This window comes from Gigantopelta aegis, chromosome 4, assembly GCF_016097555.1.
Source record: "Gigantopelta aegis isolate Gae_Host chromosome 4, Gae_host_genome, whole genome shotgun sequence".
Classification (NCBI taxonomy): Eukaryota; Metazoa; Mollusca; class Gastropoda; order Neomphalida; family Peltospiridae; genus Gigantopelta; species Gigantopelta aegis.
The window spans coordinates 61,279,725-61,303,418 of NC_054702.1; the positions used below are offsets into that span (position 1 = coordinate 61,279,725).

At 34.3% G+C, this 23,694-nt stretch overlaps 2 protein-coding genes across 8 annotated transcripts in view; one reads left to right on the forward strand and one right to left on the reverse strand.

Moving 5' to 3' along the window:
- Window positions 1-1,059: 1,059 nt before the first annotated feature.
- LOC121370868 (serine/threonine-protein kinase VRK1-like) lies at window positions 1,060-22,890 on the reverse strand. 5 transcript variants are annotated; one of them, XM_041496380.1, is made up of 13 exons: window positions 22,840-22,890; window positions 17,481-17,539; window positions 16,269-16,406; window positions 15,287-15,342; window positions 14,889-14,958; window positions 13,764-13,957; window positions 12,058-12,162; window positions 11,396-11,528; window positions 10,033-10,153; window positions 8,152-8,210; window positions 6,806-6,981; window positions 5,539-5,692; window positions 1,060-3,809 (listed from the first exon to the last, which is right to left on the reverse strand). In XM_041496380.1, exons 2-13 carry the CDS (start codon window positions 17,533-17,535, stop codon window positions 3,709-3,711), a joined length of 1,362 nt encoding a protein of 453 aa, XP_041352314.1. In that variant the 5' UTR covers window positions 17,536-17,539; window positions 22,840-22,890; the 3' UTR covers window positions 1,060-3,708. The 5 variants fall into 5 exon arrangements, with proteins under 5 accessions (XP_041352314.1, XP_041352310.1, XP_041352311.1 ...); XM_041496376.1 differs by having other exon boundaries at window positions 5,428-5,692; XM_041496377.1 differs by having other exon boundaries at window positions 5,428-5,692; window positions 22,813-22,870.
- A 90-nt stretch (window positions 22,891-22,980) lies between these two features.
- The window catches only part of LOC121370870 (protein phosphatase 1 regulatory subunit 37-like), a 32,548-nt gene continuing 31,834 nt past the window's right edge, over window positions 22,981-23,694 (forward strand). For all 3 annotated transcript variants that reach the window (XR_005957739.1, XM_041496381.1, XM_041496382.1), the window contains exon 1: window positions 22,981-23,383. Coding sequence is in view for 2 of the 3 variants with exons in the window: in XM_041496381.1 (XP_041352315.1) it covers window positions 23,086-23,383 (298 nt within the window). In the remaining variant the exon portion in view is untranslated. The remainder of the gene's footprint in view (window positions 23,384-23,694) is intronic.

Genomic DNA, 23,694 nt, shown 5'->3' on the forward strand with positions numbered 1-23,694 from the left:
ACTACCCTGTCTGTGGGATGGTGCATATAAAAGATCCCTTGCTGCTAATCGGAAAGAGTAGCCCATGAAGTAGCGACAGCGGGTTTCCACTCTCAATATCTGTGTGGTCCTTGACCATATAACCATAAATAAAATGTGTTGAGTGCGTCGTTAAATAAAACATATCTTTTTTTCTTTCCATTACAAAGTTTTTGTTCAAATTTCATACTGTTTTTCATCTCTGAAATATTAATCATGGTAGGTCTTGTCTGAGGGAAAACCAATATTAGAATATTGCCTTTGGCCAACTGAACAATGCAACCTAGGTGGTACAGCATTGTTGGGAGTGCATAACAAATTGTTTTAATATAATATGGCTATTTGATATCAAACATTTGTAACATTTCGTCCAGATGGTGTGAAAACATACTGCCCTTACCAAAACAGCAGAAATGGATCCTGTACAGGACAACACATACCACAACCTTTGATATACTAGTTTTGGGGCAATGATTAGGATAGGGATAAAACAAAAAACATGACCACCGGTGGCGACTGGTCCTACAAGAAATTACTTCATGTGAGCACTTTAGTTATAACATACATAAAATCCCAATTCATTGGATTTTCATTAAACAGTTTGTGATGTTTTTGGGTTCATAGTGTGCATAAACGTATGGGGCAGGGGGGCAACTGTATTCTAGTGCTGGGGCAAAACTTCAGATTTGGGCAAAAATTATAGATCTATTCGGGCAAAATGTGTTAACCTTTTTTTTTGCGATGTATTTCCATCACTCTACCCTCAAAATTAGTTGTAATCCATGTAAAAATGCATAGTGATTCCTTTGCAACCCTATATAGCTGTTTGGCAGTAATGCTAATATGAATAAATTTTGTTATCCAGATTCGGGCATTTTCGTTTAATTCGGACAAAAGCCTGTCTGCCCCACCACCCCTCCTACAAAAATGGGAACCTGTATTTGTCTGTAGTTTGTAATTTAGCACATTTTTAACATTAAAACCTGAACAAATTATACAACATATCATTATCTAAATGAAAAATAAAAACGCCAACATTTCTTTTTACAAAACATTTTATTGCACCTGGGTGAAATGAGTCGTGCTTCAGAGCAGTTTCTAAAACAATGCTGTTATCCTCATATGTAAATGGATTAGACTAAGCATACATGATTTAATACATACAAGTAAAATAATATTTACTGACAACAGCCAAGCATATCTATAAAGAGTCAGCTATGAGATACTTGCCATTACATATATAAAGGTAGGTGGCCATTTGTATATGTTCTGGATTTATTTGAAATGCCTTCTATAAACAGACAGACAGACAGGTGCTTGTTAACTTGTTACACATGTACAGGTTCTGCTTACAGCAGGTCTGAACGAACATGATGTGAAACTAATGATGGTAACAAAGGACAGTAAAAGCTATTTTTATTCAGTTTTTTTAATAGTAGCACTAAATTTGTTAACTGAGATTCTCTACGTTGGTAACAATGTTAACAACAAAACACAGACTTAGAACATAAGTTAACACATTCTTCCCAGTCTTAATCATTGTTTTCTGTTGTTCTTCGTATTAAGTAATATTTGTTCAACAGTATGTCAGCTTACTGCAGTTATTGAATTATCCTTTCATTATTCATTATCAACATTTGTGAGGCGACTTTTTATATAACTGAATCACTTGGTTTAGAGAAATGCACAACTCCGACTACCCATGTGTCACAGCACCAAATTAGTTTTTTATATACATTTACATAAGACAGGACAACAAATACCATGATTATGACCTTTGGAGTACTGGTTGAAAATGAAAATGGATCTGATGATGGGCACTGACTCACCAGGTGACGGGCAAATCACTGACATACGTCTATCTGTCTATTTTAATAAGATGCCATTACACATCCAACTCAACAACATATTACTTACTGAGGTAGGATTTTCTGTCTCAGTCTGCACAATTCGTGGAAAAAATGGCACAACAAACAAATCATTCGCACAATTGTCAGTTGGGGTGTGTGAGATTGGAGTGGCAGTGCAATCTATAAATCACCTGCGCTCTCCATTTGATGAAGACTTGTTTACAATTTGGAACATTTGAATTCATGATATTCATGAGCACCATATGAATGCAGCATAACTGGAATGTACATAGTGATGGCACAGTCTCAAGAGTGACAAGTTAGATATTAAATGATAAATAACTGTCTGGTGATATGTATGCGATTTAAAAAACAAAATTTTTTTTTTTTTAATATTCTAATGTAGATATCATACCTGCCTTTGTACTTGCCCATATAAAATATGCTTTTGGTGTTTTCACAAGCATGAATAAAGACCTTAAAGTAATGTAGTCAAAGTAAAAATGAAAACAAATACAATGAATTCCACAAACGTTAGAGTTTTAGAATCAATACTAGAAAACACCAAACGAAACTATTTACATCTAATCTATTTACACAGTTGATGAATTGAATGTGTATTATACAAGTATGATAAAATAACAAGTTACTAGCACATTGCAAAAACATTAATCATCTCTAAATTTATATTTTACAAACATAGTTTATTTATAAGTATCTTGAATAATAATGAGGTTTATAATGTACAGTACATGAAAACGGTATTATTGTTTAAATTTAAAACAAGCATATTTGTTTTGCTTATAATACATTCCATGTTGGGGTTTCACACATGCACTTGTTACAACAAGCATTTTGAGAGTACTGCTAAAGCAATACACCTGACCCAATACTTTTTTGTATCTCCTAAATTCAAGGGCCAAACATCAGTGAAAAGTGGGTAAATCACCATGAAAGTTAAACTTGATCAGTAACAGTATATGATAAAGCTATATGCAAAATTTCACCGTAATATTTTCAAGTATTGCAACACAAACGTGCAGGAAACAAATTTTCATATCTCCAATGTTCAAGGACCATAACTGTGTCAAAAATGGGTAAATTGAAAGTTAAACTTCATCTGTAACAGTACATGATAAAGCTATACACAAAATTCCAGGTTAATATCTAAAGGCCTTCTGCAAAAAAGTCTGGAAACCAAAATTTCATATCTTTTAAGTTCAAGGGCCATAATTCTGTCAAAAATGGATAAATCGCAATGAAAGTCAAACTTAATCTGTAACAGTACATGATAAAGTTATACACAAAATTTTAGCTCAATATCTCAAAGCCTTCTGCAAAAAACATCCAGAAACATATGTCGGACAGACGGACAGACAGAAGGATGGAGATGAAACCTGTAGTCCCATCCGGTTGAACCGGTATGGGACTAATAAGCAACACCGGGAACACATTAAAGCACTAGTTCTGAAAGGAATAATGCATCAAATATACACAAAACAAACATTTTAATTCATAACTGTTTATCACATTAGATAGTTGCCAGTATAGTAACAAAAAAAAAGAAGGTGAAAAGCTAATTGTTTAAACTACAATTAACAAAAAACCCCAATACTTTGATTAGAAATATAAATTACCTGGTGTACCTTTCTTTGAAATACATTTAAAAAAATGTTTACTGTTTGGTTCTCATGTAATGAGGGAAAATATTAAACTAGTAGCTATAAACACATGTGCAAAATGTCATAGTGGGAAGTATAATTTCAAGCTCTGATGTTTCTAGTGATTCTCTTTCTGTCTTTTTACACGCAATTCTGTTACTGATGAGCATCTTCCGGTGTCATCGGTTGCGTTTCAAACCAGGAGTCGTTTGAATTGCTGCATCCATTTCTGGCTTCCTTGATCGCTTCACTCGACGTTTTGTTGGTGTTCTCTTTGGGCCTATATAATATCAAGAATGTTGTTATTCATGTTTGTGTGTGTGTGTGTGTGTTCTCTCTTTGGGCCTATATAATATCAAGAATGTTGTTATTCGTGTTTGTGTGTGTGTTCTCTTTGGGCCTATATAATATCAAGAATGTTGTTATTCATGTTTGTGTGTGTGTGTTCTCTTTGGGCCTATATAATATCAAGAATGTTGTTATTCATGTTTGTGTGTGTGTGTTCTCTTTGGGCCTATATAATATCAAGAATGTTGTTATTCATGTTTGTGTGTTCTCTTTGGGCCTATATAATATCAAGAATGTTGTTATTCATGTTTGTGTGTGTGTGTTCTCTTTGGGCCTATATAATATCAAGAATGTTGTTATTCATGTTTGTGTGTTCTCTTTGGGCCTATATAATATCAAGAATGTTGTTATTCATGTTTGTGTGTGTGTGTGTGTTCTTTCTCGCACACAGTAGTCTTAGGAACAGACGGCAAAAGGGTTTACTTTAGCATGGGTCATTATTTTTGTAATGATGGTATGGAACCATTTCTGTATGGTGTTGAAAGCAAATTTCCGATATGTGACAGTCTTGTAATCATTATGTACAAGGACCGTGTCAAAAGATTGACGTCAGTATGCTATAATATAATATGCAGATGTTACATTTAATTTTATGTTGTATGGCTGTTTATCGCTAATTACCACGGGTAGTCTGGTCAATACACATAATTTTCTTCTTGTTAGTTTAAATTAAATGTAAATAGGTGCTTTAGATGGTGTGTTTTTTTTTCATACTCTTCTTCAGTTAAGGATTGTCTGTTATTTCTTTTTATGTTCATAGGGGTATGAAAAAGAAAAATCATCTGCAAACTGTGCAAATCGATGAAACCATTCTCACACAAGTTTGCGGATAATTAAATTTGAATCATACATGCTAATAATAACACTAAAAGTTCATATTTTATTGTGAATTATTTTTTGCTTCTTAAACAATAACACTCAGTAAGACAAAAGTCCCAATATGAAGTGACGTTATTTTTATGTTCAACAAGAAATTGGAGAAAACTTGGAGTGTTTTCTCTTTTATAGATACATTATCTGTCCTCAAAACAAATCCTTGAGGACAGGTAATGTTATTTTAATGAATATAACAGAAATTTAATTATAAATATTTAAACCCAATATAAATTTCGAGCTGAAAGTCTTCAAATGGTGATCACGGTACACATTATGGTCATTTTACCAAACAATGTCTCAATGTAAAGCATTACTGTACCAACAGTGCATAGGACAATCAGGGATGATATTAAGTAGAATGAAGTGAAATTTCCCTCACCTACTTATTATTCTGTTATATACTTACCAGGTATTCAATTTTAACCAGATGTTGATTTTTAATTTATTACAATCTGATTTACTCATGTTGTAAACAACCAATATTAACCACTTTTATAATGCCAATATATGTGACCAACCAACAAAATTGTCTCTTTCTTTATCTTTAATATAAACCATTTCACTTGGCCTTCATAGCAGATGACAACAGCCAGCTATTAGTTTATTTTCACCTACTATTTGGAAAAAACACGAAACAAAAAACTGATGTCATAAGACAGAGCAGTTTAGCCAACCTGTTGCACTTTTTGTCTTTTTCACGTCTGCACTTGGTGACCGAGCTGCCCATGAAACAGAACTTAGGTCAATTTGTCCATTACTCAATGTCTTTGGCGGTTTTGTTTTACCTGGAGAAGCAACCTTTCTCCTCCTGGGAGATGTCATGACAGCAGGTACCGGAGACCGCACAACTTTACTTGTGGTCTTCCTTTGTTTTGGTGGAACAAAACTTGGTTCTCCTGAGTCATCTTGTGGAAGTGGAGATTTTCTCTTTCTTTGCACCTGAAACATACAGGGAAAGAAATAGTATCTTGTTTTAAAATCAGCTATTATTAGTTTAATATTTAAGGTAACTGTGACCCTTGGTCCAAGTGGAAAGAATTCAAATAAATGTAAAATGAATGCATTATTTAAAAAATAAAAATAAAAATAAAAACCAGAGTGCACACAGAGAATAATGTAACAAGTGCAAACCATCAGAGCATGGAACTTAATTCAATCAGCTGACATAAACAAGAATTCTGTGGAACTTGATGATTTGCCTTCCATAAACCAGGGGTGGGAATTGGTGAAATGTAAAAAAGAGGAAATCTAGAGGGGTTTCAGAAATTCTTGAAATCCTAGGTTAAAATCTGTGCCATCCGACACATTTTGGAGGAAAGGATGATTAAAATGCGAGGAAACGAAATGTTCCATGAGAGGAAAACAGCTGATCCGAGGAGAATTCCCACCCCTGATAAACATATTTGATGTCGTTCTTAGTTGTATCCATAAATGTTCATCTTAATACATGTTCTTTTTTTTTCTTTTTCTTTTTTAAAACAAGTGAAAAAATATAAAGTTTTTATTTAATAAATTTCATTTAAGTACGCACTGAGATGAACATTCATAGATGCAACTATAAAGCAAGTTTCACTGACATATGACATAGTTTGTGAGAAATGGTACTAACTGATAAAACAAGAAGTTTGATTCAAAAGTTGAAGCTGTCACCAAATAGATGTAAAAATCACTATACCACTAAAATGCAACACTCTTAAATATTACTGAACAAGCAGTTGAAGTCATTTAACAAGGACCTTAATATAGGCAAATACCACACATTACTGCCTTCAGATACAATAATTACAATGAAAGAAAAAGAGCATATGTCGTAGATATATGATGTGTATTTGCTACAGATTAATCTAAACCTGCTGTTGAATTTAATGTTTTAAAGGCATTTTGGTTTACAATCTCCATAAAATATGTATTTCTGCCACTACTATGTGACACACATATTGCAATTCCACAACCACTAATTTACATGTGATATTCCATGTGTTGCTCAACCTAAAATATGATGTGAGTAAAATATGCAGTTTTTAAGATAATGACTAACGAAAGACGGACAACCTTTGTTATGATGGGTGTGGTCGATATGGTCCCTGAAGGTGGTAAATGCAACTTCCACTCATCTTTACAGCCCATCTTATGCAAACCATCAAGCAGGATCTTTCTTAACTGTTTGTAGTCAGGCTTCTCATCATAGTCTAGTTTAACAACCAAACTCAGGTACGAGCTGATGGCATCTAAATACAAAATAAAAATAAAATCGCTATTAGAATTGTTTTGGCAAACTGTACTCATTCTTTAATATAAATGTTACTGTTACAGTAGTTTTTCCAAACTTTTCTCACACCAGCACCCACCTTTATGTCCAACAAGAAGAAAGGAATGTTGAATTATTGACACAACTACACATTTTAAAATTTTTAATATTTGATGTTTAACATAGGAGAAAAGCAGTAATGTCTACATAATTGGCAAACACAGTCTAACTATGTTATTGAGGAAGGAAATGGTTTATTTAACAATGCATTCAACACATTGTATTTACGGTTATATGGCGTCAGACATATTGTTATGGACCACACAGATATTGAGAGAGGAAACCCGCTGTCGCCACTTCATGGGCTACTCTTTTCGATTAGCAGCAAGGGATCTTTTATATGTACCATCCCACAGACAGGGTGGTACATACCACAGCCTTTGATATACCAGTTGTGGCGCACTGACTGGAACAAGAAATAACCCAATGGCTCACCGACTGCGATCGATCCCACACCGACCGCGCGTTGTACCTCTGGGCTACGTCTCACCCCTACAAGCTAATTAACAATTGTAAGCTGATGGCGAGTGTGTTAATTACATTCTTTTTCCGGGATCAAATGAAAGTAACACCCGGAAAGCTAATGACGTCATTAACAATTGTAAGCTGATGGCGAGTGTGTTAATTACATTCTTTTTCCGGGATCAAATGAAAATAACACCCGGAAAGCTAATGACGTCATTAGCAATTGGAACAGGCGAAGTTGACGATTCAAGGGTCTACAGTTCGATTGTAGCCAGGTCTTTTTTTTCAAGAAATACAAAATATACAGTTAGTTCCATAAAAAAACTATTCAGTTTACAATGGACATAACCATATTGAGTTTTAGATTTGCTGGTGTTATTATCTATCTGATGCCCGCAAATGTTTCATTTTTGATCTCAGGCTAAAGCCAATTTGGCTAATGACATTTGCAGGATCAAATAGACAATAACACCCACAAATCTAAAAATTCCATATGGTTATCTCCTAAGTAGAAAAATTCAAATCTTAACAAGCATTAGAAGTGTAAATTCTGAAATATCTTAATGTACTAGTGGAATTGATAAACCTTTTAGTTTTTTTTCTAAAATGTTAATACCAAACAAACCTGGATGATCTCTTCCGGGAAAACAAGCTTTTAACAGTGATGGAATGTTTCGCATATATCTGGAACAGACAAAAAATTCATTAACAACCGAGATAAATATTCTAAAACATCTAACAATTAATATTGCAAGACAGACATCAAATTCTTACTGCTAGTAAAGACAAACCCGTATTATTAAAGGTGTGGCATTGTTTGTGTACTGTGGTACAAATTTAAAGCAAAAGTACTATAACATACCAAGGGAGAGAACTAACACAAAAAGCTATTAAAAGGATAAATTTAAAGTTTGTTTTGTTTAACAACACCACTAGAGCACATTGATTAATTAATCATCAGCTATTGAATGTCAAACATTAGGTAATTTTGACACATAGTAATGAATCGGAGGAAACCCGCTACATTTTTCCTAATGCAGCAAGGAATCTTTTATACGGATTCTAAAATATGGTCATTGGTTTTTGGATTCGGGCTAGTAAAAGTTACTTTGTGCGATCCTGATGGCAAGTTGTCCAAAAAAAATCTACAAGGCTAGAATCGTATAAAAACAAGAAACAACTACAAGTCACTTCTTACGATTTACTATCTCATGCAATATTTCACTAACAAATAGTTGGCCACCAGTAATATGAAAAATGGTAACCAGTCTTTTATTAGTTTTAAAGGTTGCATGTCACAATTTACATTTGTAAAACTTTAAATGTGTAAATTATGAATTTAATTTATAAAGTATCACATAAATTGCAAAAAATAAATAAAAAATACAAATAATTAAGTACACAATGTCATGAAATAGATAAATTTAATAAAGTACCTACAATGAAAAATTACTAATTTTGTGTGTGTGCTGGGGTGGGGGTTGTAAGCCTTAAACAGTATACATGTATATTTTATGCTCGTAAAGGTTCTCAATTCTTTTGGGTGGGTTTTTTTTAATTAAATAAGAAAATAAATATAATACTCATTCGTAAGCGATAAAATATTCCTTTGTTTTTAATACTGTTAATTGTTGTAATACGTAACATGGACTATTGTTTATAACTTAGGTGGTTTTAGTGGAAACAATTATTTTTAAATCTTAATAAGTAACTTTATTCTAAACTGATGAAAATCGTTTGCATGTTTTTCTAAACACCATAAAGCATGCCTAATGAGCCTATCTGTTGTGTAAATTGACAAACTGATTAAACATGATTTCAGTATGCAAAATGGACATTAAAAAGTCAATTATTTTAATTTACTGGGTTTTTTTTGTTTTATCCAGTTAAAACTGAGTGAGTGAATTTTTCACCATGGCCAGTGAATTTTCAAATCCACTGGCCCCATGGCAAAGGAATTAAACAAAAATTCTAGAACCTGTTTTATATGCATTTTCCCACAGCCTTTGACCAGTTGTGGTGCACTGGTTGGACTGAGAAAAAACCAATCAGTTGAATGGATACACTGAGGTAATTTGATCATGTGACGCAAGCACTCAACCGACTGAGCTAAATCCTGCCACTCAAAAAGATAAAATCATTTAGTTAAGGTGTCGGGTTCAAGTAATAGAGGTTTGGATCACACAGAGTAAATCATGACAATAAATAGGAGCAGAAGTTTTCAAGAAATAAGCAAATGAACTATCTGATGGAATATTAAAGAAATAATAATTCTAACAATTACAATAGGTTGTTGCCTTCTAAAAACTTTGGATCCCTAATAATAACAATAATATGTTATTGTGCTTAGTTATAAAATAATTTGTTTTAAAAAAAACACTTAGTGAAAAAAAAATTAAAAAAAATTACGGTATTAAATAATAAAATGAAAAAGATAGTCCCCCCAAAATATATACACTGTACTGAATAAACATCCATGCATAATACTTAAAATATAACAACTTGCTTTATTTTGGAATCTCTGACATAGTCTGGATCTGACAGGTTATCTTCCCATGGCAAGCGGCCACAAAGCCACTGCAACATGCAGTATCCGAGGATCTCAAAATCCCCACGGCGAGAGGGACCTACAACAGATACATAGAGGATTCATCATGGAAAATATCAACCGAGTCTATGTTAATTGGTATTTGTCGAGGTTCTGCTGAGACAAATACCGATTAACTAGATGAGGTTGATATTTTTCAAATTAAAAAATACTACTAATGAATTCTATTTATCCTATAACACTTCTAAAATAACATTTTAATTCAACTTTTTAGTAAATCACAGTACTAAAGTTGCCGCCATTGGTAATATGACGTCATCACGATTAGCACAAATTAGTATGACATTACACATTTTGACTAAATCTTTGAAAACATTATGCTCAGGTATACAGGTCTTGCTAGCTTGTAAGCAAATGACCCATCCAAAGCAACACATTATTTAGAGATGTTGCAAATTTGCATACCATTATTAACTGCGTTAATACACTACATTATCGCATGGGTATATGACATGGGTAAGTCAGTGAAAACTTTACAGAAAGTGGCCTTGGTGCCCTACCCTTGAAAGAAATGTTGCCCTTGGTGCCCTACCCACTGGCCTTGGAGCCCCAAAAATTTCCCCAAACCCAAAGCCAAAATGGCCGTGCTGTGATTTTTTGTTTTAATTCTACCCCTGTAACATATATTTCAACTTTCTCTTCACAAGGACCAAGACATATTAATAAGATTTGACAATATTCATTGGCACCTATCACAGCTTTTTCATACCAAACAACTTGTTTGTTTAATAACCTTTACGAAATCCCAAACCAAATGCAAAATGTCCACACAAAAAGAAAAAAAAAGAGAACAAAACCCAACACAATTCTGCTTCAGTAATCTCGTAATACACAGAACATGAATTTAAATGATCAATAAAATTGTAGCCTAGTTAGGAATTTAATGATTATTTCTTTTTAATAGAGTATTCTTTTGAAAAAAGTGAAGAAGTTAATAAATCTAGTTACAACAAAGAGTTTATTCAGCATGCTTTAAAGACCATGCATTGTATTCTCATCCTTTGACATAAATGTCTTAAGTAAAGTTTAAAGTGCATTTGTGATGGTGGTGGGTTGGGGCTCCAAAATCACACTTTAAAATATCCAATAAATAGTTATGCAAAATATAAAAGAAAATGTCATGGCAATGCCTCAAAACTGTAATCGCTATCAACCTGTGATACCCAAATGCATTTTAAATTACGCACAAATAAACTAAATAAAACGTGGACACTGATAAACATTTATCTATTTTGACAAGATAAACTGAAGCTCATCTTACAGACTCCTTTGTGTGCGTCTCGGCTGGTGAATTCAATCGTTCCATCATGAGCCTTCCGAGGATCTTCCTTGTATTCTTTGTGTTTTCCATCCACCGAGTAACGAAATGCCAGGCCATAGTCAACAAGGTAAACCTGGAAATATTAAAATCAGAAGCATTCCAAAATACATAACAAACATACCCAACATGCATATTACAGGTTTGCACATACTCGATGAGGCCACATATGTTATAGAATAATTAATGTGTGCACTAATTTAGACAGTATTTCATAAACTTAAAAAATCACATGCAAAGTTCCATTCTCATGGACATCTATCTCCTCAAAACGTTTTTTTTTTTTTTTTTTTTTAATAAACGTAAGTGGGGGGGGGGGGGGGAGGGTCTTTAAAGATGATATTTAATGTTTCTTTTAACATGTACTTTCAGATTCACAGAATCTCAATAAATGATTATCTCTTCCCTGTTTCAAGGTTTCTAGGTAATTAATTCATTCAGTACAAGCTACTATTCTTAAACATTATTCAAGAAAAGTCCTTCATGAAACACATGGCAATATATTCATATATAACTATTGTAGTAAGACTTCAGAAAGGGTTTATTCTGCCGAGAATATAAAAATGCAGGACAATTAACTGTGATATTAATCATGTTAATAATACCTCGTCTTGAGCTATCTTTGCTCCCTTGTATCCAAGCAACATGTTGGCAGCTTTGATATCAGCATGGATGTATTCATTCTCATGAAGATATTCCAAAGCATCAATCTAAAAACAAAATGTCAATGTCATGGTTCATTTCAGGTTGATATTGTACTAGGTAAAGTTACAGTTTGTTTTGTTTAACGACACCACTAGACATTTGTACTAGGTAAAGTTAAAGTTTGTTTTGTTTAACGACACCACTAGACATTTGTACTAGGTAAAGTTACAGTTCGTATTGCTGTAACGACACCACTAGACATTTGTACTAGGTAAAGTTACAGTTTGTTTTGTTTAACGACACCACTAGACATTTGTACTAGGTAAAGTTACAGTTTGTTTTGTTTAACGACACCACTAGACATTTGTACTAGGTAAAGTTAAAGTTTGTTTTGTTTAACGACACCACCAGACATTTGTACTAGGTAAAGTTACAGTTTGTTTTGTTTAACGACACCACTAGACATTTGCACTAGGTAAAGTTAAAGTTTGTTTTGTTTAACGACACCACCAGACATTTGCACTAGGTAAAGTTAAAGTTTGTTTTGTTTAACGACACCACCAGACATTTGTACTAGGTAAAGTTACAGTTTGTTTTGTTTAACGACACCACTAGACATTTGTACTAGGTAAAGTTACAGTTTGTTTTGTTTAACGACACCACTAGACATTTGCACTAGGTAAAGTTACAGTTTGTTTTGTTTAACGACACCACTAGACATTTGTACTAGGTAAAGTTACAGTTTGTTTTGTTTAACGACACCACCAGACATTTGTACTAGGTAAAGTTACAGTTTGTTTTGTTTAACGACACCACCAGACATTTGTACTAGGTAAAGTTACAGTTTGTTTTGTTTAACGACACCACCAGACATTTGTACTAGGTAAAGTTACAGTTTGTTTTGTTTAACGACACCACCAGACATTTGTACTAGGTAAAGTTACAGTTTGTTTTGTTTAACGACACCACCAGACATTTGTACTAGGTAAAGTTACAGTTTGTTTTGTTTAACGACACCACCAGACATTTGCACTAGGTAAAGTTACAGTTTGTTTTGTTTAACGACACCACTAGACATTTGTACTAGGTAAAGTTAAAGTTTGTTTTGTTTAACGACACCACCAGACATTTGCACTAGGTAAAGTTACAGTTTGTTTTGTTTAACGACACCACTAGACATTTGTACTAGGTAAAGTTAAAGTTTGTTTTGTTTAACGACACCACCAGACATTTGTACTAGGTAAAGTTAAAGTTTGTTTTGTTTAATGACACCACCAGACATTTGCACTAGGTAAAGTTACAGTTTGTTTTGTTTAACGACACCACTAGACATTTGCACTAGGTAAAGTTACAGTTTGTTTTGTTTAACGACACCACCAGACATTTGCACTAGGTAAAGTTAAAGTTTGTTTTGTTTAACGACACCACTAGACATTTGTACTAGGTAAAGTTACAGTTTGTTTTGTTTAACGACACCACTAGACATTTGTACTAGGATGCAGAAGTTATAAGCAGCCTCCTAGTCCAACTTTAGCCACAATGAAAACCTTGCAACTTGACACTATTACGTTCCCATTAAGTAACAACTAAAGTTGGTACTAGACAGCAGAAACCCTAAACAGAAATACAAACAATTCAGAGTGGTACAACACTAAAACCTAGTTACCATTCTTAAACCAAGAGCCATGACGGTGCGAGGAAGGAACGTCTGTGACTTGACAAACAACTTCTGCAGGTCTGTACTGAATCTCTGTATTACCATGAAGCGGTATGTCCGCCCATTCTTTTCATGTCTTCCTGTACCAATGTACTTGGGTACACCCAGGTACCTCAGTCTCCTCTCTTGAACCCACGAGTCAACTGCAGAATTAGATCAAACTTTATACATTTATAAATATACATATTAAAAAAACATACCAAAAGACACAAAACTGACGTAATATGAATATAATAGTTACCAATAAAAATTTATATTATTTTTAAGGGGTTGTTTTTCAATATTTTTATGATCATACAAACCTAAAATAGAAAGGGGAAAGGTGTTAATGCCAGTGTATGGTTTAAAAACAAACAAAAATGCAAATAATAATAATAATAATAAATAATAATAATACATTTTTACAAAACATTTTTAGAAGAGGGTACAAAAATAAAGTGTGATTGATTTGTATGAAATAAAGAAATGTTTTATTTAACGATACACTCAACACATTTTATTTACGGTTACATGGCGTCAGACATATGGTTAAGGACCACACAGATATTGAGAGAGGAAATCCGCTGTCGCCACTTCATGGGCTACCCTTTTCGATTAGCAGCAAGGGATCTTTTATAAGCACCATCCCATAGACAGGGTGGTACATATCCACAGCCTTTAATATACCAGTCATGGTGCACTGGCTGGAACAAGAAATAGCCCAATGGGCCCACCGATGGGGATCGATCCCAGACTGACCACGCATCAAGCGAGCGCTTTACCACTGGCTATATCCCGCCCTCTAGTTTGTATGAGACCAAAAAAGAAGGATTAAAAAATCTGTCCACTGGCACGTTAAACAATTAGGTCCAAACACCTACGCACCTAATTTAATCACAGCTATTATGTGTCTAATATACTCACATGAAAATTGTGATGCTATGGCTAAATATTGCGAAGTAAAAAAAACCCCAAAAACGTGACTTAATGACATGGTCCATCAAATATCAGTAAATATGTGATCCATGACATAGGAAACCAAAGAAGATACAACTGATGTAAAAGGTAATTACAATGAAACCTTTAAGTACTCACTCATTTCAATTTTTGCAGCCCTCTGATAAAAATGTAGTTCGCAAAACAAGGGACCATTGTCAATCGGTTCCTGGCGAGTAAAAGAAAAACACAACACAAGAATGTTCATGTTTACATATAAGAAAAAACAAAACACAACACAACAAAAACAACTAATCCACTGAAGTACATGTATGATGATTACTTACACATTAACACTGTTATCATGGAATAAGGTTTTAACAGAAATGTGCAATTCAAAAATATTTGAACAATAAAAATTAGAAACAAATTTAAAGTACATGTACATTGTGTATGTATGTTCATGTTCATATCGCAGAATACACTGCAAAATATGAAAGACTGGATTAATTTAGATGGTCATGACAAATCCAATAAAAAATGCAAAAGATACTTACTATTTTAACAACATATTGGGCATGTTTGTCTACTGGTGCTCGCAAGTCATCAGTTGCTTAAAAAGACAAAAACGTTCAAAATATACTGACCAAGATAAAAACAAGTACTGTATGTACACAAAAATATTCTATGGATGACCAAAATATACAAGCAAGCCTCAAGACAAAAAAGAAGAAAAAAGTTATGGGTTCTGGCCGGCCATCTACAATTCACTCGTAAGTGTTTTCGCTGGTTTGCTTTAGGGGGTGCACTGCCTCCTTTTGACATTTTGCCACCGCCACTTATTTTTCTGCCTCCTCCAACATCATTTCATCCTCTTCTTCTAGTTGTGGTTAAAACATTTTGAGACGGCCCTTGTTATTCATACAAAATTTTACAATAATAATATGGATAATAAAAAAGGATGGAAATGTTTTATTTAATGACGCACTCAACACATTTTATTTACAGTTATATGGCGTCAGACATATGGTTAAGGACCACACAGATATTGAGAGAGGAAACCCGCTGTTGCCACTTTATGGGCTACTCTTTTCGATTAGCAGCAAGGGATCTTTTATATGCACCATCCCATACAGGATAGCACATACCACGGCCTTTGATGTACCCGTCGTGGTGCACTGGCTGTAGCGAGAAATAGCGCAGTGGGCCCACTGACAGGGATCGATCCCAAACCAACCACGCATCAAGCGAGCACTGTACCACTGGGCTACGCCTCGCCCCGGATAATAAAGAAATTTTTACACTCGCGTGTATGTCGTACTGATTTTACAAAACCCATGTCAAGATTTATGTATTATCCTCGCTCTCGCTCGGGCAATACAAAACTCCTGACACTTGTTTCGTAAAATCAGCATGACACACAAGCTCATATAATAATCTCTATTTATTATACGGTCAGAGTTGTCTTTAATACTATAGTAAGATAAAATGGGTATGTAATAAAACCTGATTCACACCACAGTATACATTTATACACACCAAGATAAATGAGTCCAAATCCTCCTTTCCCAATAACAGGTCCCAGTTTCCATTGACCTTTAGCAACGTCAAAAAGAATTTCACCTGATGGGAATTCCTCTGCCAACTTGTGTTTTGCAGGAGCTTTTCGCTTGACAGCTGAATACAAAAATGAAAAATACGAAATTTGTAACTAGTAATACACAAATGGAGGGAAGAGCTCTTCATTAATCAGGACAGTGTCCAAAATAAGTTTATTATGAAGTGACTCCTTCGTGAGTTGTCTCCTTGAAGTTATGCATGGCCAAATAAAATACATGTAGTTCTCAATGTTTAATTGCTGATAACAGACAATAGGATGTATATTGTTCAGTGTTAATTGAGATCCAGGAAACAATGACATAACTGCAACTGTTTGTCACATAACTGCAACTGTTTGTATCCAAATGTTTGTATTATACAGCCTTTATCACAGGAAATACATGTACATCAGTAAATTAAACATCAAAATCCTCAAATTTTATTATTATTCTTTAACTGTGTATTTTCTAAACTCTTTATTGACAGACAGCCAATTTAAGAAAGGTTTTATTAATTAAATATTATAGAATATTATATTTATCAGCTGAAAAATTACTTTGCAAATGACAAGGAGAGTTGTGCAAACCAGTTACTTTATACTCTAAATGCATGTACATGCGAGTTTCTACAACATTAAATTCTAGAAATGCTCATTTGAGATGACAAAATATTCAGGCTGCAAACTTAACAGGATTGTGAGCAAATTACAGATTTTAAGTTGGAAGCTTAAGATAACGAGATGGAATCCCAAAATATTCAGATTACATAATTACAAATGCTTCTAAAAAAATTAAATCCCCAAATTAAATGCATATGTTAACATTTCTGAAAGTATACTTACATGTATATACAATGTGTACAATAGAGCTGGGCGGTATACCATTTGGAATCGGTATTATGTCAATACCAATTTACTGTACCAAGCAAATTTAAGATACCAAATATTTTATATTGAAAAATGTTTCCCACAATTTAGTAAAGCACTAACAATATATCTGATGAACGTAAAATGGGTTGGAATAAATCAGACGTATTGGTATTGGTATTGTGTCAATACCAAATACTGTACCACGGTAAATCACCCCCAAAATACTGATATCGATACCGAGCCTCAAATTTCAATACCGCCCAGCTCTAGTGTGCAATATATACCTGCAGTAACCACTTTGGCTAATGCTGCCTTAGACACCCTTGGCATTTTAGGCATTCAGCTGGAATGGAAAAAAGAAAGAAAACAAATTGAAATCCAATGTACATAATCATTTTGTATTATATTCTGGGCCTGAAATTGCCAATTGCCAGGTCGCTAAACGACACCAAAGTCTCATTTGGGCAACTTTAAATAATAAAAAAATAAAATCTTAGAGCTAAATGAATGAATGAATGTTTAACGAATGAATGAATGTTTAACAACACCCCAGCACGACAAATACATCGGCTATTGGGTGTCAAACTAAGGTAATGCAAACAAATAAGGTGAACGAATGAATGAATGAATGAATGAATGAATGTTTAACGACACCCCAGCACGAAAAATACATCGGCTATTGGGTGTCAAACTATGGTAAATGCAAAAACAGTAAGTGATGAGCAAGATCAATATAAAAATTCAAGATTCAAATAAAAACACAGTGTAAAGAACTGTACAAAAATACAAATATCATAGATAGATACTGACTTTTACTCAAAATTTCAATTTTGTGCTGTATTGGCCATTCTCAAAGAGAATGTTACACCCCTGCACCACAGTGAGGTTACAGCACGCCCAGGGGTCTAGTGCATAAGGTGGCGATGCACTTATGGTGATCTTAGTGCTAAGAATAAGATCGCTTCATAAAACTGGGCCCAGAAAAGTTTCTAATCACGGGGGTGGGACGTAGCTCGGTGGTAAAGTGTTCGCTTGATGTGCGGTCGGTCTAGGATCGATCCCCGTTGGTGGACCTATTGGGCTATTTCTCGTTCCAGCCAGTGCTCTACAACTGGTGTAACAAAGGCCTTGTTATGTACTAGCCTGTCTGTGGGATGGTGCATATCGAAAAAGAGTAGCCCATGAAGTGGCGACAGCGGGTTTAACCACTCTCAATATCTGTGTGGTCCTTAACCATATGCCTGACGCCATATAACCCGTTTCTAATCAAAATTTTAAAAATACAATGTTTCCTAAAGTACAGTGTAGCAGAGTGCTCATTCACATACATGTACCAAGTTCCTGTATCAATCATGGAACATTGGTTGTGACGTGACACCGGGGAGGGGGGAATGATTCTGTGACCCACCACAAAATTACATCCTAGTATTTCCTACCCTACACGTAAACATGTATGCCACAGAACATGCAGGGCTTTTAGATAGAATTTTTACAAAATCCACTAGCCATGGGATCAGCGATTTAATTTTTTTACTAGCCACGATTAAAAATTCACTAGCCCTACTTTACTTAATACAATTTTACTAATAGTAATAATCGGATATGTTACCTAAAGAGGGAGATGGAGATTAAAAATGCTAAGATGGGGGTGGGTGGAGGTGGGGTCAGGATATTCATATTTACCAAATAGACTTAAGTGGAGCATTTAACAACTTTTTTTCACTAGCCGTTGGGCATGGCAATAGTAGTTATGTACTAGCCCAACACTGAATATCACTAGCCATGGGAGTGGGGCTACCATAATCTAGAAGCCATGACATAAATCAGCTGACCCAAATGTTTAACAAGTTTATGGATCTACAATATATAGACTTTAAAAATTTGCATATTTTCCCGAAATATTTGGGAATTTTCATAACAGCTCAGAGAACATTTTGTTCAGTATCGCGTTGCAATTCACAACACAAGTTTTAGAAATCGCTACACAATTTTTAAACATTAAACAGTAGTTGCTAATCAATTTTCAATTGACTAGAAATATCGCTAATCAAGATTTTTAAAACAAAATGTTCCCTGCAGCTACAGTATTTTTTAAAGACAATACTTCATCCACTTAACACAGCAAGTTGGACGCACATTCTCTTATAATTTACAATAGTTTTTAAAATATACTCTTCAAAAAAAGTAGGGGAACACTAATAAGAATTTACAATTGCCAAAATTGTAAGATATATTAGCTGTGGGGAATGGTTATATGATAATAGTGAATTAACTGGGCAAACATTACAACAGGTACTTCAGTATTACAGTAAGTTTTATGACCACCAAAGATCTTGAAGGACGATTGGGGTCATAAGTTAAATTTGAAAGTTGATGGTTGTTTATCCGTAAATCACAAATTCAAACAATAAAAATTACTAAAAACAAAACAATAACAACTATATGATCAACAGAATGAAAAAGACTGACAGAAATAATGTTGCAGTGATTAATGGACCTTCCTGAAAATTGTCAAAATCGAGAATGACACCCCACGCACGTGTACGGGGCAACTGCATGATGCATGTGCAAACTATGGAATGTGTTTCGGTGTGATGATAAACAGACCTGAACGTTCTTTACTAGAATGTCTGTAGTTAAAACGTATGTTCAGGCTAATAGTTGCTATTAACATTAATATTTTAGGTTCCCCTACTTTTTTTGAAGAGTATATATAAAATTTGGTGAACAGGGAACATTTTATTCATTATCACGTCGCGATTCGCTACACAAGTTTCAGAAATCGGTACACAAATTTAAAACATTAAACAGACGTTGCTAATCAAATTTTAGTTGACTAGAAATATCGCTAATCAAGATTTTGAAAACAAATATTCCCTGATAAATTTATTGCAGTTAATAGCTTTACCATGTATCTGTATCTCATAAAAAAACATGTATTAGTGGGCAAATTAGCTGTAATCTAATGTGTATGATTATTAGATGAAATGAGTGTCATGGTTGATTAATGAACAATGTCTGTGATTTCATGTGCTGCATAAAGAAATAAAACCCCAACAACCAACCAAGAATATCACCAGACTAAAATGCTTGACATCATAAATATATCGGCAATAAGGCTCCTCCGTAGTGCTAAATCATTCTTTAGAGCATCAAAAGTCTGTGACATGTCAGGGTTGTAGAAATGGAACATATTTAACTAGCCAACATATTTAACTAGCAACCGGACCAGAACCAACTAAAATTGACTAGCCTAACAGTATTTCTACTAGCTAGTCCACCAGCCTATAGAATATACATGTATTATTGTTTAACAATATAATTATAACATACACTTCAAATGATAGATATAAATTTGACAAAAACATTATTAAAGGGACATTCCTGAGTTTGCTGCATTGTATGTTTCCGACTAATAAAATATTTTTACGAATAAACTTACATGTTAAATATATTTTCTTGTTTAGAATATCAGTGTCTGTATATTCAATGTGTTTCTGGTCATTTTAATATTAGTAAGAAGCCCAAACTGGATTTTGTCTTCAAATAATTTCGTACGTACGAAAAAATGATATTTTAGGAAATAAAATGAAATTTAACCTACATGTATAGTTAATATACAGCCACTAATATTTTATGCAGAAAAATATATTTGATATGTAATTACAATCGTTTAAAAGTCCCTGTTAGTCGATAACATCTTAAAAATTGCTGCAAACTCAGGAATGTCCCTTTAAGGACACTTGGGTGGCCAAGTGATAACGAAATCAGCCCCAAATCTGGATTGACAAAACAATAAATTTTGAAATATTTTGGTAAAGACAAAGTTTTTCACATTTCTTTCATATAGATTTATAAAATGCAAGTTACATCCAGAAAATATTTAACAGAATGATCTATTCAAAACATACGGGCAACATACTTCCAACTAAACAAGCCGTTGACTGACTTTGTTTTCGGAATGTCGCACTTGCAGTTCAGAACTCCAAATCGTATTGTTGTGTATTTTGTCATAATTCTGTACAGTTTGTTTCAATTGTTTGGATTCTGACACGGAGTCGTGGATTTGATGGGGAAAAAAAAATGTTTACAATCGTCAAAATCAAAATAGACCGTCCGCCAGACGAGTAGTTGCATTTTTTAACTTGTCCGTCCGAATTTTACTCACATTTGGCAAGCGGGCGAGTACTTTCTGCACCCCTGCATGTATATCTAATATTAAACAAAAATACCAGGGAACATCGGGGTTTTCAAATTTTTTTATTAGCGACTAATAAGCGATTATTTCTGGTTGATTGAAATTGATTAGCTAGTGTTTTCCCTAGCTTGTTTTAGCATGGTGCAGCACCATGCCTCAATAGTCTAGTTATTATGCTTTAAAATAGTGCAGCATACTTAAAAAGTTGCATAGTGATATTGAACAAAACATTCCCTGAATATAGGGAACAGAATTGTGTCCCTTCCCTCAGCTACCAGAGCTTTTACTGGAACATTTTAGTTTACGAAATTTTCTAAAACATTATTAAAATGTGGATAATTTAAGGAATATTTCATCAGCTAAAGACAAAATGTTGTAGCCACTTTGCACTTTACCACAGACAGAACAGCACATATATGTACCACAGCATTTGATATACCAGTCGTGGGGCAATGGTTCAGGCGGGGAAACCCAATCAGAGAATAGGTCCACTGAGGTAATTTGATCCTACGATGCAAGCACAAGGTGAGCGCTTTACCAGCTTTAAGCTAAATCCCACCCCAGATGACAAGTGTTTCAACTTGTAAACACTCATATTAGTAATTATTACTATTATTGTTATTTCCTGTTAACATGTAGTCAGGTTAGGTAGAAGCCATTTGGTATATATAAGCAATTGCTTTGTAAGCAATGGTCCAGGATCAGTCCCTGTTGGTGGACCTATTGTGCTCTGTGGAAGGATGAATATAATTTATAGCATCATAGCTTATGACGGTTTTATAATATCATAGTGCTAACATAGCTGTGGCCAGTTTAGTAAACTGTTACTTTATTAGGGTTTTTTTCATTCCAATGACGAATGGAGGAGTACTGAGAGGTCTTTTTCATGATGTCTGATAGTTCATAAAAATAAACTCGAATGTAAATGCACATTACTGAGTTTATAGGGCCGATCAAATTTTCCATAATTAGCAAACACACAGCCGTTCCGAGCAATGTTCTCGGAACAGAATTGCGGTCGAAATAGCGACTACCACCACCTTTTCCCACCCTAATTGTGAGTGTTTGCTAATGCCATTTAATGGAAAATTTTATCGGCCCTATAAACTCAATATGTGCATTTACATTCAAGTTTATTTTTATGAACTAGATGTCTGAATGACAATGATTGTGGAGAAAGCTGTGAAAATGCTATGGCCAATACTGGAAATACAGACATAATAATCACATGCAATGCGTTGGTACCACGCTTTTTGACATAGCTTAAACTTTAAAGTTAAAATGCAAACACTAAACTATTTTAGCTTTTTAATTTTTACAGATCTATACCTAATCTAATGTCTTTCAGAGTTATGTGAGCTATATTAAATAAACAACATGCCACTCTTTGTTTACAAAGCAAATAAATATCTAATCACCAAATCCTACTAATATACTCAGACCACCTAATATTCGGATTTCTCAAATTCTTTAAACCATCCGCCACACGAACGAAAATAATACGCACACTGTCATTGGCTAAACAATACATTCAACCAATCAAAATGCACATTGCAACAATAAACGGATGTGGTGTGACGCAAATGTGAAAAATGGCTGCTAAACAAGAGTGAACAGATGATAACTTGATATTTTGTTAAGGAATACCCTTTAAATAGTTTTACGCGTCGGCAGTTATAAAAAATGTAGAAATGACAATGACGGAACCGTCTTGTCAATCAACGGACTGCAAAGTTGAAGACAAATCGTCCAACGAAGAACAACTGAACGTAAACCAATCCGAAACTAGTGACGTCCATAAACAGGAAGTAGCAAACACAAATTCTGGAGGGGGTGGGGCCGGAGAAGGCGCCCAATATATATTCAACGGCGAACTGTCAGATTATAGCAATGGTGCAAAAACTCTGAGGAAAGAAGATAGTCGAGGAGTTTACTTTTATGACTCATTAGTGACTAGTTACCTTGATCCCCCAGATCCTTGGAAATATGGTGATATATTATTATTATTGGAAATAATTCCTTAATTTCCCCTCTTTGGGGGGTATTTTTACAGTATACATTTTATTCTCAATAATGAGTAAAAAGAGTTTTTTTTTAACCTTTGCTTTCACATAAGTGCTGCATGCACAAAATATCTATACAGCTGTGTCTGGTGTATCGGTGTGTCTGGTGATTCGGCGCACTTGGGCCTGGGGTTTTGCTTAAGTATCTACTATGGTTAGGAAGTTGTCTTATTGTCATTGTTTTTAACAAATTAAAGTTCAATTCCTTGTTCAATGTTTAATCAAGTATCCACACAT